The sequence below is a fragment of the Myxocyprinus asiaticus genome, chromosome 48 (assembly GCF_019703515.2).
Source record: "Myxocyprinus asiaticus isolate MX2 ecotype Aquarium Trade chromosome 48, UBuf_Myxa_2, whole genome shotgun sequence".
Taxonomy (NCBI): Eukaryota; Metazoa; Chordata; class Actinopteri; order Cypriniformes; family Catostomidae; genus Myxocyprinus; species Myxocyprinus asiaticus.
Window position 1 is genome coordinate 16,533,673 of NC_059391.1, and position 13,832 is coordinate 16,547,504.

The 13,832-nt window shown below is 37.8% G+C and overlaps 1 protein-coding gene across 2 annotated transcripts in view; it reads right to left on the bottom strand.

The window, feature by feature from the left end:
* Positions 1 to 1,618: 1,618 nt before the first annotated feature.
* Positions 1,619 to 13,832, bottom strand: part of met (MET proto-oncogene, receptor tyrosine kinase) — a 90,936-nt gene continuing 78,722 nt past the window's right edge. For both annotated transcript variants that reach the window (XM_051692492.1, XM_051692491.1), the window contains 5 exons: positions 13,203 to 13,384; positions 11,437 to 11,546; positions 11,140 to 11,305; positions 7,099 to 7,235; positions 1,619 to 3,908 (listed from right to left, as the gene is read on the bottom strand). In XM_051692492.1, coding sequence (XP_051548452.1) covers positions 3,698 to 3,908; positions 7,099 to 7,235; positions 11,140 to 11,305; positions 11,437 to 11,546; positions 13,203 to 13,384 — 806 coding nt within the window. In that variant the 3' untranslated portion in view covers positions 1,619 to 3,697. The remainder of the gene's footprint in view (positions 3,909 to 7,098; positions 7,236 to 11,139; positions 11,306 to 11,436; positions 11,547 to 13,202; positions 13,385 to 13,832) is intronic.

The window sequence follows — 13,832 nt, forward strand, 5'->3', positions numbered from 1 at the left end:
ACGTGTTTTTTCCCCTTATATTTAGTGTATTGTGATTCAAAACGTTAAAATATGGTTTTTCAATGGCTACAGGCTCTTCGTAAGCAAAGACGGCGATGTGCTTGTGTGTTTATGATGTCAGTTTGATGTGTTGAGATCACTGCTCAATTTTACTGATAACCGGCTCTGAATCGAGCAGCATGGTGGTAGGGGTGTGTGTGTCCACTGCAGACTCGCATTCAGATCTGCCTCCGTTCCGCTATGCAATGTCCATATTTTCACAATCCAACCAACAACCAATGGATAAACTCAAATCCCCACTCTACATTTTCTTCTTGTTCGATAAGCTGTTTCACTCGGAAATACGTCACAATACGGAAGTCGGTCACAACTTTTGTTTCATGCAGACTTTAACGTATTTTTGTTCTGAAACAGTTTGGTAAAATCATGCACGCGGCCTCTCGTGTCACACAAATGCGTCACACTCACAGCCACACATAAATCATTGAGGCACACCTGTACGGAAAGGTAGTAATTTTTCCAAGCCAGTATAATATTCATGGAATATTACAGAAGGAATGCGCTACTGTGTTGTAAGTAGCTCATAACTGTCATATCATGGTGATTTGTAAACTCCCAGTGAAGGTCAGTTTTTGAGTTGAGCAGACAGAACGTCATTTTTAGGGCAGATTTTCCGTCTGGTTTTCAAATAGCTGGGAGCCATGTTATTCATGACACTACCTCACTGCTTGTGCAGCTTGTCGTAATTCTTTCAATGAAGCCCTAAGGTGAAGAAATTTGTCCTGAAAGTAATTTAGGATGCTCAAATAAAAAGGCAACACTGGTGAAAATCATTAGAAATAATCAGAAAACGATCAAAGAAAGAAAAACCAATCCATAAATATTATTACTGTTGTACATGTTTAAATCGTCCAGTGGGTGGCAGTGTAGTCATTTCAAATGAAGTGAAGTCACAGGTTTACAAAAGGGCTCTTTTCTTTTGAAAACAGAAAATAGTGGCTCGTGTCCTCCTCCACGTTAGCTTATGAATTAGTGTTGAGTTATGAGAAGGAAGATGGATTTGTCCTCTAAGTTAGGACAGTCAGCTACAGTGAGATGTATAAGCAGGTTAAAGCTACAATATAAAACTTACACACTGATATTCACTTTATTCAAGTTAGACATTACTTCGCATTATGCATTTGCAGACCTGTACTTTGAATACTTTGAATACATATTACCTAAATAGTTTTTATTAAGCGAGAAATCAATCTGCAATACTCTTCAATGGTCTTTAAAGACTACAAATCATGGTTAAGCTGAAAAAAATATCTTAAGAGTATTGCATGTGGTACCTGCAAATCATAATATTTCATCCATTTAGCTGGGGTTCTCTTTTCAGACAGGTAGTATTACCCTTATTTCCAAGAACAGGCCATAAAGGAGGAAATTAAAAAGCCTGTCTAGACAACAGTGACTTGAAGGTCGAATCAAGAGCACTGAGAGCAATCACAAGGTCATGTTTAAAGTTCACACAGAGAGCCGATGAAATGGAGTGAGACTCAAAGAATTCATAACGGATAGCATAAATAAGTATTCATAGTTATATTTATGCAGCACACACAAACACATGTACACATTATTTGTGGAAAAACTTTATTATTGTAACTGGAACAGCAGAAATATTGTAATGTACTATCTCTTAGTCATTTCTCTCTGCTTGTAGAGACATCACAAGGAGACAGTGTCGCAGTTACAGTCTCAAATAAAAACAGACAGATACTGTAAATGGCAAAACATAAAATGTTATACTACATGATTTAAGATTTAACCTGTTTATTGGTCAGTTGTATAAAGTACACTAGAATTTTAACTCGCATAGAGATAAAAATGAAAATGTTGATTGAACTAATGGCTTATTTGATTGGTACCAATCTGTCTAAATTGTATGCTGTGTTCATAGGCTATATATACATGTATCACACAGCAAGTCAGACAAGAAGGGTAGAGAGACAAATTATTTACATCAACCAGTAGTCTGATATGGCAACACACATTCACATTCACACATTGTCATCTTCACTACATAGCAATATGCAGGCCTGCATGTAATCTGCTGCTGTCATTCACAAAGATCTATAGATGCCACACCCAGTGGCGTAGCCAAGGTTGGGCCGGGGTGGGTCTAGGCCCAGCCAAATTACACCTAGGACCACAGAATGGGAATATTAAAGATTATTCTTTGACTTCAAATATATATTTATAAAACAGTTTTAAAAATGCATAAATTCTGATTTCTGAAATTGTGAAAGAATGTTTGAATGCGCCGCTTCTCTGTTGTTGAGGAACATTTGGTTAAAAAAATAAAATAATAATTGGGCGAAAACTTGGCCACTCAATTTTTATGGAGGCCCACCCAAAAGTAATTTCCTGGCTATGCCCTTGCTATTGTTTATTAATATTTTGGAAAATTTTATACTAAAAAGTACTAAGTCCGAGCTCCATTTAACACACTGAATCATATTTAAAGTCAACATGAAATCAATCTTAATACATGTTCCTGGTCTTTTTGAGCATAATTATTCGGTCTAAAGAAATTCCAAAGAAAATATTCTTCTGCAATCTTTCATCAAAATGTAATTCTTGCTCCGCCTTTGACAGGTAAAGTTTATAACCAATTTTATATCCAATTTTTCTAATTGAATATCAAGATTCACTCTGAAACATGGCACATAACGCATAAATTGGTTGCAAATGCTGTTTCATGTTGACTTTAAATATATTTCGTACTTTCCCGCCCAGTCAGTGCAGAAAATGTGAAAAAGGTGAGTTGATTACATGTAGTCTTAGTAATATGCTAGTTTGACACTAAGTTTAAACAGATTCTATAGAAGTATAGAAGTCTTGTTGCAAAGATTAAAATGGCCAAGTTGTACAAAAAAAAAAAAAAAAAAGAAAGAAAAAAAAAAACTGCAACGGATGATTCATACTGTAAAAGGAATTTGTCTAATTATGAAACTAAATGTCCTTTTCCTGAAGTACAAAGCCACAAAAGAACATTGACAGATTTGTAGGCAAATTTCACATGTAATCTGTCCAGTGTTCCAATGATAACTTCATTATGCTGCGTTCAGTTCATAGTACGAATGCATGCACAACGTTATATTACATTTTTCACAGAAAATAAAATGATCAACATACACTCGGTTACCCCAGAGAATGCAATGCCACTGAAGCGTTTCTGTTTTTAAAACCATCTGATTGACCAATCAAAAATGGTCTTGTAGTCGTGTGGTAGTACAGCGTCTGTCAGGAGTATAAATGAATCAGATGGGCACAGACTGCAGGAAGCATCTGAATACAGCCATACAATGAACAGATGAAGCATTAATGGAATGACAGCTTTAATGTCTTTCCAAAAACAAACCCTTATATAGACACGCCCCCATTGAAAAAAGGGTTTTTAGTACAGCAACTGCTTTAGGCTGTCAATTTGCACCTTAACTTGCTTCAGGTGGAATTCGGCCTCTGTCCCAGGGGAGCGCGACCATCTCGTGCTTGAGTGGAGATCCTCAACTCCACAGGTCACGGCTCATCATAATCTATTTACAGTGATTAAGGGAGTGTTTAATGAAAACTATCCCTGGCAGTGAGTCCAGTGTCTTAAGTTCTTTTCCTCGCCCTCTTTCTGACCCTCCCTCTGTCTGGTCTTTTTTTTTCAGGTGCAGCAGTCACGGTCGAGGTTACTTTGAGAAGAGATGAGAGAGGGGTAGGGTGTCATCTTATCGATGTTGACGTATGTGGTGTTGAGGAGGATGTAGTGCTCGCCACTGAAGCTGGAAAAGATAGCAGCGATGCGGGACTCTAGCTCTGAGAAGGTGGGGCGGCGCTCTGGTTTAGGGTGCCAGCACTCGATCATTACATTGTATCTACAGTGAAAAGAGAAAAACGTATTAATTAGATTTAAAGACAACATGAAATAAAAACTGACTTCATGTAATTATAATTATTATTATTATTTTTATTTCCCTGGAGTTATTGTGCACAATTCACTAGTGCGGTGGTTCTCAAAGTGTGGACTAGGAAGACTGCTCTACTTCTCAAATATCATTCACTTTTTTTTTTTTATTAAAAATTGCTGCTGTGACAAAAACACAAGAACAACTGAAGCACTGTTTCTTCTCCACCGCCTTCTCTTTATATACAGTAGGGTGTCAGGTGCGCTCACTGCGCTGCACTTATGTAAACAAAGATGTTCTTGTGTGCGTGCCAGATTTGAATAGGTGAAGGGGAAGATTTTCAGTGAATTAAGACTTAAATTTCAGTCTGTTCTGTATGGCTTAAGACTTGAAATACAGCGCAATGTAATGATGACAGAATTTTTCATTTTTGGGAGAGCTATTCTTTCAACAGTGCTCCTGCAAAGCAGTATCACTTTTTTAATTTTTCAATTTTTGGAATAAAAATCAATATAAAATTCAGTGGTTAGCACTGTCGCCACACAGCAAGAAGGTCCCGGGTTCGAGTCCTGGCTCAACTGGGCCTTTCTGTGTGGAGTTTTCATGTTTGCGTGGGTTTCCTCCAGGTGCACTGTTTTCGCCCACAAGTCCCAAAACATACAAGTGAATTGGAGACTCTAAATTGCCCCATAGTTGTGAGTGAGAGTCCCTCAGCCACTGGGGGTTGCGTCAGGAAGGCCATCTGACGTAAAACCTGTGCCAAGTCAAATAAGCGGATCATGGATGGTCCGCTGTGGCAACCCCTAATGGGAGCAGCCGAAAGAAGAAGAATTGTTTAAAATTTTTATTGAAATATTTACATGATATGCCAATTAATTAATTGAATTAATCACAATTAAATGCATATATGAATATTTTCTGTGAAAGGCCCTCATAAAAAAATGTTTTATATGATTAAATAATAATAAGGTTATATTTAAATAATTATAACTATAATATACTGTATATTATAAATATAATATTTCAGATAATTAAAATGCATTACATTATTGTGTCAGATGAGTTAAGCATTGATAAGGCAATACAGACAAAAATGGCTTTAGAAGGCAATATATTATTTCCATATTATTTAAAACAAGCCTATCATTAGCCTACAGTCCTCGGCATTCAATTTTGCAATAGAAGTCATCAATCTGCCCAATATAGATTTATTATAAGGGCTTGTCTAAGGTCGCATCAATGTACACATGTCAGACCGATGCTTTTGGAGCATTTCACTTTGTTTGAGTCGTGTCATAAACAGCGTTTGGATTTGATTTGGAAAGGCACACACTGATTTGGAAAGGCAAGTCACTGTGTCAAGTTAAACATAGTTTGAAACTTAGAAAAACACATCTGGAGATCCCTGCATTCTGACTTGAGCTCCGTCCAGCTGTGTTTGAACGCTAGAACGTGTTAATACTGTCACTAGTGTCAGGCAAGCCTGAGTGTGGTTTGTTCTGTGTACAGCTGTGTGTTGTGTATACAGCAGGAGTTTCGCTTACTGCTCCCTGCTGAAAACAGGTGGTACTTCAAGCTGCAATTGCTCAGATGGTAGGAAAATTTTTTATTACGGTCTGGGGACATATTATTCCTAATAGATAAAACATTTCATAATATTTCATTTTTCATCAAAATGTGAATGTGAAAGCTTTTTCTGCCTCTAAAACTCAAGACTATGCATGCAGGAAAGAATAATAATAAAGCTGAATGCTTCATCTCTGCATGTTATTCCAAATAAAATAAAACAATTTGTCTTCATAATCTTTCATTAAAATGGAATGATCCAATGCATGATCCAATCAATTTATACATTAAATCAAGTCCCACTATACAATATTTCCAGCATATTTTCACTCAGAAATGTCTTGTACAGTATACCCCAATTACAGAGGGTTATGCTGTTGCCTTTCAAGTGGCAAATTACTAAATATGAATGGTGCCTTCTAATAACTACTATACTATGGGACATACAGTTTAATATATTAATGTACCTATTTGAATCTGACAGGCTGATGGTGCATAATCCTATTTCAGAGAACCTTCTATTACAGACAGGGCTCATGTTTTGCAGGACCAATGTTTGTCAACTGTTTGTGGCACAGACTTCAATATTCAAAACTCAAACACTTTGATGTTGTTGTTGGAAACTAATTTGTGTTCACTTTGAGCAAAGAATCATGTGGAGTTTAAGTTAGATCATTTTTCCATTCTCCTCAGCTGTTTGCTTTGGCAGTGTGAGACACCGGTGCCTTGAAATGTATCACCTCTGGTGAAAACCTTCATCACATTTCAGCCCGACTTTCCATTGTTTTTCCTGCAATAGTCTGCTGAGCAGAACAGAGCCATGAAGACCTGGGAGGAATGAATGCCTGACAGCTCATTGTGCAGCCCATGAGGGCAGGGAGTAATGACCCACATATCTCTATTCAGAGTGCCACAGCTGGTTATTAGACAGCAGTGTGTGAAGAATGTTTGGCAGTTGACTCATATCATAGAAGCAGGACTGGGAGTCAATGTATGCCTAGCTCAGGTAGTCATGCAGAGCTGAGCTGGCCAATAGTTCTGATGAACTACAACTGCTTGACTGAATCTGCGGTTGGTTAACAATAGTTCTGTTTTACACTCTTATGTTGTTACACCATGGCTGTACTCCCCCTTTGGGGTGCCGTACGTTGGTCATAAAGAAGGACACAATGAAGTGTGTCATGTTGGTAGGTGTATTTTGACGGAAAGTGATCCAGTGTTCCAAAACCTGATACATTAAAGCTGAGCTGTCTACGGAGGCAGCATTTTAAGGCATCATATAAAAGGCATTGATAAAAAATAGCTTTATAATTGCAGTGAAATTTAAAAAAAATATATTTTACTCAATATTTGTGTGTGCTGTGTATCTTTATGCCTATTAAAGTGTTGTGTCTTTAGCTTAGCAACATGCTAACGTCACACTATATTGAAATCAATTGTCATGTTGAGTCTTTCATGCAGAGCACTAAGTGCTGCTGCCTTTGTAGAGCGTTCCAAATCTATTATTTTTTTAAGGTTCCATGATAGTTAAGATGCTACCTTAGAAGGTAGCTCCCTATGTAGTTGTTAGGCTAAGTGTCTTGTGTGTGCTTACAGTGGATCCGGGCAGAACTCTGGCTGTAGCAGTCTTCGGCCTTGTAGGAGGAAGACTGTGATGTCGAAGGAGTTCACATCAGAGTAAGGTGGGGCACCCCGGGTCATGAGTTCCCATAGCAACACGCCAAACGACCACTGTGTGAAGATCAAATAAAAAACAATGAGTTATGAGGAAAGCAGCCTATCCAAACAGCTGTCATCTGCGTGAACTTTGGGTGACTCCTGCATGCCATCAATTGTTGGAGGCCAACAAAAAGGTGTACAGTGTGCCAAAGAGAGGGAATGCTGTACACATAAATCCATTTAAGGTAAGAGTCAAGTCCGTATTTACAGAAATGTTGGGAAATTAATTTACCCACAAATGGCAGAGAGTAGTCATCTATTTTTTTTTTTTTAAACGTAGGCAGGTTAGAAAACAGGACATGACTCAAGACACACCTTGAACCTGACATGTGTGGACATGCATAAGTCAGTGTGATGAGAAAGATACTGCTACCTAATGAACTGAAACTTACTAATTCAGACAAAATGACCCTGAGACAAACAGTGGTTCTTAGGCCAGGATAATTTGCTGCAAAAGACTAATCCTGTCCTTGTATGTACAAAATATGTAAATATCCTTAAAACATGCCAAATTTACTAAAAAAAGCAAAATTGCATTATATATTGCATTTTGTTCCATTAGCAGATTTTTTGTCACTTTTTATCAAGTGAAAAGGTGGGAAATCTTAAAATCTGAAAGTTAAAATCTGTCAATGGAATAAGGTCAAAATACAATTAGAACTGACTAAAATCTGAAAATTAGACAGTATAGCTGTGTTTCAAATCCAAGTGAGGTGCCTATCTAGACATCATTTTTGGGCACCATAGGCACACTCCAAACATTTGATTTGATGCCTATAAAAATGCTCAATTTAAACATATCTTTGTTGCCCAGAAATGCTTCATTCTAATGTTTGAATGTACCTATGATGCTTAGAAAATGCAGTCTAGGTAGATAGCTCACTTTTGAAACAACCTGTGAAAACATATGATGGGCAAGATTCTTTTCCAGAAATTTTAAGGCCTTGAGAATGGATCTTAGGTCAAAAGCACTGCATTACCAATAGAGTATACCAAGAAGAAATGCTTGACATTTGAACAGATGAAAAAAAATGTATAGATATTACAGTATCTATAAATTAGATACATGGATTGTTGTGCGTGGATGCTGCGAAGAATAGCGTGAAGCCTCCACGCACGCTACATCTCCGTGGTAATGCGCTCAACAAGCCACGTGATAAGATGCGTGGATTGACGGTCTCAGATGCAGAGGCAACTGAGATTCATCCTCCGCCACCCGGATTGAGGCGAGTCACTACGCCACCACGAGGACTTGGAGCGCATTGGGAATTGGCCATTCCAAATTGGGGAGAAATGGGGAAAAAAAAATATACATGATTTTCTGTAAAACTGCTTTGAAATTGTGTGTTGTGAAAAGTGCTATACAAATAAAAATGACTTGACTTGATGAAGAACAGATCCAGTTTTGCTCAGAAACATCATAAATAAAACAACTATTTATTTTAATTGATATATATATATATATATATATATATATATATATATAAAATATACAGTGCATTCAGAAATTATTCAAACCACTTCAAGTTTTTTTTTGCAAATTTTGTTATGTGGCAGCCTTTTGCTAAAATGCTTTAAAAAAAAAAAATATCCCACATCAATCTACACACCATACCCCATAATTACAAAGCAAAAACCAGATTTTTGATAACTTTGCAAATTTATTAAAAAGAAAAAACTGAAATATCACATTTTTCATAAGTATTCAGAGCCTTAACTCAGTACTTAGTTGAAGCACCTTTGGCAGCGATTACAACCTCAAGTCTTTTTGGGTATGATGCAACAAGCTTTGCACACCTGGATTTGGGGATTTTCTGCCATTCTTCTCTGCAGATCCTCTCAAGCTCTGTCAGGTTGGATGGGGACCGTTGGTGGACAGCCATTTTCAGGTCTCTCCAGAGATGTTCAATTGGGTTCAAGTCTGGGCTCTGGCTGGGCCACTCAAGGACATTCATAGAGTTGTTCCTAAGCCACTCTTGCGTTGCCTTGGCTGTGTGTTTAGGGTCATTGTCCTGTTGGAAGGTGAACCTTCGGCCCAGTCTGAGGTCCATAGCACTCTGGACCAGGTTTTCATTAAGGATATCTCTGTATTTTGCTGTGTTCAGCTTTCTTTAAACCTCCCTGACCAGTCCCCCAGTCCCTGCTACTGAAAAACACCCCTACAGCATGTTGCTACCACCACCATGCTTCACCGTTGGGATGGTATTGCGCAGGTGATGAGTGGTGCCTGATTTCCTCCAGACATGACGCTTGGAATTAAGTGCAAACAGTTCAATCTTTGTTTCATCAGACCAGAGAATCTTGTTTTTCACAGTCTGAGAGTCCTTTAGGTGCTTTTTTGTATCTTGCATTGAGGAGAGCTTCCATCTAGCCAGTCTGCAATAATGCCCAGATCGGTGGAGTATGGCAGTGATGTTTGTCCTTCTGCAAGTTTCTCCCATCTCACACATGATCTCTGGAGCTCAACCAGAGTGACCGTTAGGTTCTTGGTCACCTCTCTTACCAAGGCCCTTCTCCCCTGTTTGCTCAGTTTGGCCAGGCGGCCAGCTCTAAAAAGAGTCCTGGTTGTTCCAAACTTCTTCCATTTAAGAATTATGGAGGCCAATGTGCTCTTGGGAACCTTCAATGCAGCCGAAATTGTTTTGTAGCCTTCCCCAGATCTGTGCCTCGATACAATCCTGTCTCTGAGCTCTGCAAGCAGTTCCTTTGACCTCATGGCTTGGTTTTTGCTCTGATATGCATTTTCAGCCTTTCCAAATCATGTCCAATCAATTGAATTTGCCACAGGTGGACTCCAATCAAAAGTGTAGAAACATCTCAAAGATGACCCAGAGAAATGGGATGCACCTGAGCTAAATCTCAAGTTCATAGCAAAGGGTCTAAATACTTATGTCAATGTGATATTTCAGTTTTTTCTTTGTAATAAATTTGCAAAGTTCTCAAAAATCTTTTTTTCTCTTTTTTTTTTTTTGCTTTGTTATTATGGGGTATGGAGTGTAAAAATTATTTAAAGCATTTTAGCATATGGCTGCAACATAACAAAATCTGAATACTTTACACTACCGGTCAAAAGTTTTGAAACACATATTCTTTATTATAATTTTTTTTTTTTTCACATTTAGAATAATAGTAAAGTCATCAAAACTATGGAATAACATAAATGGAACTATGGGAATTATGTTGTGACTCAATTTCTCAACCAACTTCTTGAGGTATCACCCTGGGATGCTTTTTAAACAGTATTGAAGTAGATCCCATCTATGTTGGGCACTTATTGGCTGCTTTTCTTTATTATTTGGTCCAAGTCATCAATTTCAAAAACTTGTTTTTTTTTTTTTTTTTTTTTTTATTAAATTTTAGTTTTATAATGAAATAAAATTAATATGGTGGCACAATTATATTTTTGTCTACAAAACTAATTTCAAACATTTAAGCATACGCTTTCAGATCAAAAGATTTTTAAGATCATGAGAAACATTTCAGTCAATATTGAATCCTTCAATACTGTTTAAAAAGCATCCCAGGGTGATACCTCAAGAAGTTGGTTGAGAAAATGTCAAGAGTACATGTCTGAAAATTCTAGGTAAAGGGTGAATGCTTTGAAGATGCTAAAATATAACACAGTTTTGATTTATTTTGGATTTTGTTTAGTCACAACATAATTCCCATAGTTCCATTTATGTTATTCCGTAGTTTTGATGACTTTACTATTATTTTAAAATGTGAAAAAAAAAAAAAAATTATAATAAAGAATGAGTAAGTGTTTCAAAACTTTTGACCGGTAGTGTATATATATATATAACATATATACAGTATATATAATAATAATTACCATATATTATATAATTATTATATATATATTATTATTTAATACTATTAAAATATTTTTTTTGTTTAATGTGAGAAAGATACTCACTACATCTGATTTGGGGGTGAACTTGTGGGTTTGCAGACTTTCTAATGCCATCCATTTGACGGGCAGCTTCACCCCGTGTTTGTTGTGCACACTGTAGTACTCTTTATCATACACATCTCTGGCCAGACCAAAATCAGCCACCTTTACTGTGTAGCTCTCATCCAGCCTGAGAAAGATGTAACAAACATGTTATGTGAGACAAAAAAACAACACTCACTATACATATAGCAGGCACATCTGGGGCTTCAGAAACACTGTTACGTAGCTTGGAACAGAGAGATACACTGGAAAACTCACATGCAGTTTCTGGCCGCAAGGTCTCTGTGTACAAACTTCTTGCTAGCGAGATATTCCATTCCTTTAGCCACCTGCAGCCCGAAACCCATCAGATCCTTCACAGTGGGGTTCTGTGTGGGAACAAAAATATAAATTTTTATAAAACAAAACACACATCATATGAATATAGCTGCAAGCAGCTATTAATGGGGTTCAAGGCTTAAGATCGTTTCAGTACAAATGTAACAGATATTAAGTATTAATTAAACCTGTTTGCAACTAAAACAATGATAAAGTGCCTTAATTTCAGAAACATGAGGTTAGGTAGCACAGAGATATAGTATTTTTTTTACATTTCTGACTGTTATAGCACCACCAAGAGATTGAGCCCATACATATGTGTACCAAATTTGGTGATAAAATCTAATTCATTTCCAGAGTTATAACCGTTTTAGTAAAAGTGGCCACGCCCCCTTCGTACGTTTTGGCATACCTTTGCGATGATGAATCGAAAGTTCAAACTTTTTTTGATAATTATTAATAATGGGACTCCAATCTTTCTGCACTGGTTTGGTTCTGAATGGGCGAACGGCCTAGGACTAGTTTGAAAAAATAGTTTTGTTAAATAATCTCATTTATATAACGAACAATTTGATTCACACCAATGTTTCTTGAGGCAAAGTTGTTAGAAAGAGGAGGTCTATCATATGAAATGAATAACGTGTTTCTTTGTGAAAGACAGCTGTATATACATCGATTTACACACATTTAAACATGATAGTGCCTCCTGGTAGCCAATTTTTTTCCGATTTTGCACAGACCTCTCGGGACAAGACACAAATAGGCCTACGACGTTTCATTTTGATAAGGGCATGTCAAATAGCTGCTAAAAGCAGATTGATCAATGGCGGCCATGGTTTTCAAGATATGTGACTGTCCTCATAGACCTTGATGGCACCTTGGACAAAGACAGGGCATGCAAAATTTCAAGTCGATCAAACCAACGGTTTCATAGTTAGAGCCAATTTTAGTTTTTTAATTATTATAGCACCACCAAGAGGCAGAGGCATGCAATTTTGTGTGTCCTCAGAATGACCTCATACATAAATGTACCAAATTTGGTGATAATATCTCAATCCGTTCAAAAGTTATAACCATTTTAGTAAAAGTGGCCACGGCCACTATGTACGTTTTGGGGTACTGTTTGACGCTAAATCAAAAGTTCAAAATTCCTTTGATAACTTTTCATGTTGGGACTCTGCTGAATCTTTCTACATTGGTTTGGTTTCCGATCAGGTGAACGGCCTAGGACAAGTTCGTTTTGAATTGGCTGGAGCTTAAAATATTCGCCATTACGCAAGGCATCACTGGAAAAATAATTTTGTTTCTAGCCCTTAGGGTTCAAGAGTTATGACCCAAAATGTGTTTTTAATTTTTTTTTCACTATAGCACCACCTATGGGCTGATCGGTCCGATTCCAGGCGTATGGCTAGCCAGCCGGAGTACTACGATCCCTGAAAATTTCAAGTCTCTAGGCCTTACGGTCTGCACGATCAGTTTTAGGGCAGAATAATAATGATACAAATCCTGACAAAAACAATAGGGTTTCTAGCCCTTCGGGCTTGAACCCCTAATAACAAGGCACATTCCCATCGTTTTCAAGTTCATCATGAATGGTAAGAACTGTCCACTGTAGTGTATTTTATACATCTACAACAACAGTCTGACCCAGAAGTTGCGCTGAAAGACAGTTTTTGATAAATGTTTGCGAGGTTAGCACCACATACGTGAGTCTCATCTCTGATAAAGTTGCGCAGATCACCGTGTTTCATGTACGGCAACACGACAAGAGGTGAGCCCTCGCTGGGCAGGCAGATACCCAGCAGAGAGAGCACATTGGGATGGCTGAAATCTTTCATGATGATGCCCTCCTTCAGGAATTGAGATACTTCCTCAATATCAGTGATTCCTGCAAGCAACATAAATTTCACAAGTTGAGTTTCACAGGTTTGAGTATTTATTTACTCACTATCATGTTGTTAAAAACCTGTATGACTTCTTTCTTCCTTGGAACACGAAATGAGAATGTTCACATTGCTCTTTTCCATATAATGTTTTTATTTTTGATTTTGATTTTCTCCCATTTTACTCCCCAATTTGGAATGCTCAGTTCCCAATGCACTCTAAGTCCTCGTGGTGGCGTAGTGACTCGCCTCAATCTGGGTGGCGGAGGACGAATCTCAGTTGCCTCCGCGTCTGAGACTGTCAACCCACGCATCTTATCATGTGGCTTGTTGAGCACGTTACCGCGGAGACACAGCGCGTGTGGAGGCTTCACACCATCCACTGCGGCATCCACGCACAACTCACAATGCGCCCTACTGAGAGCGAACACATTATAGCGACCATGAGGAGGT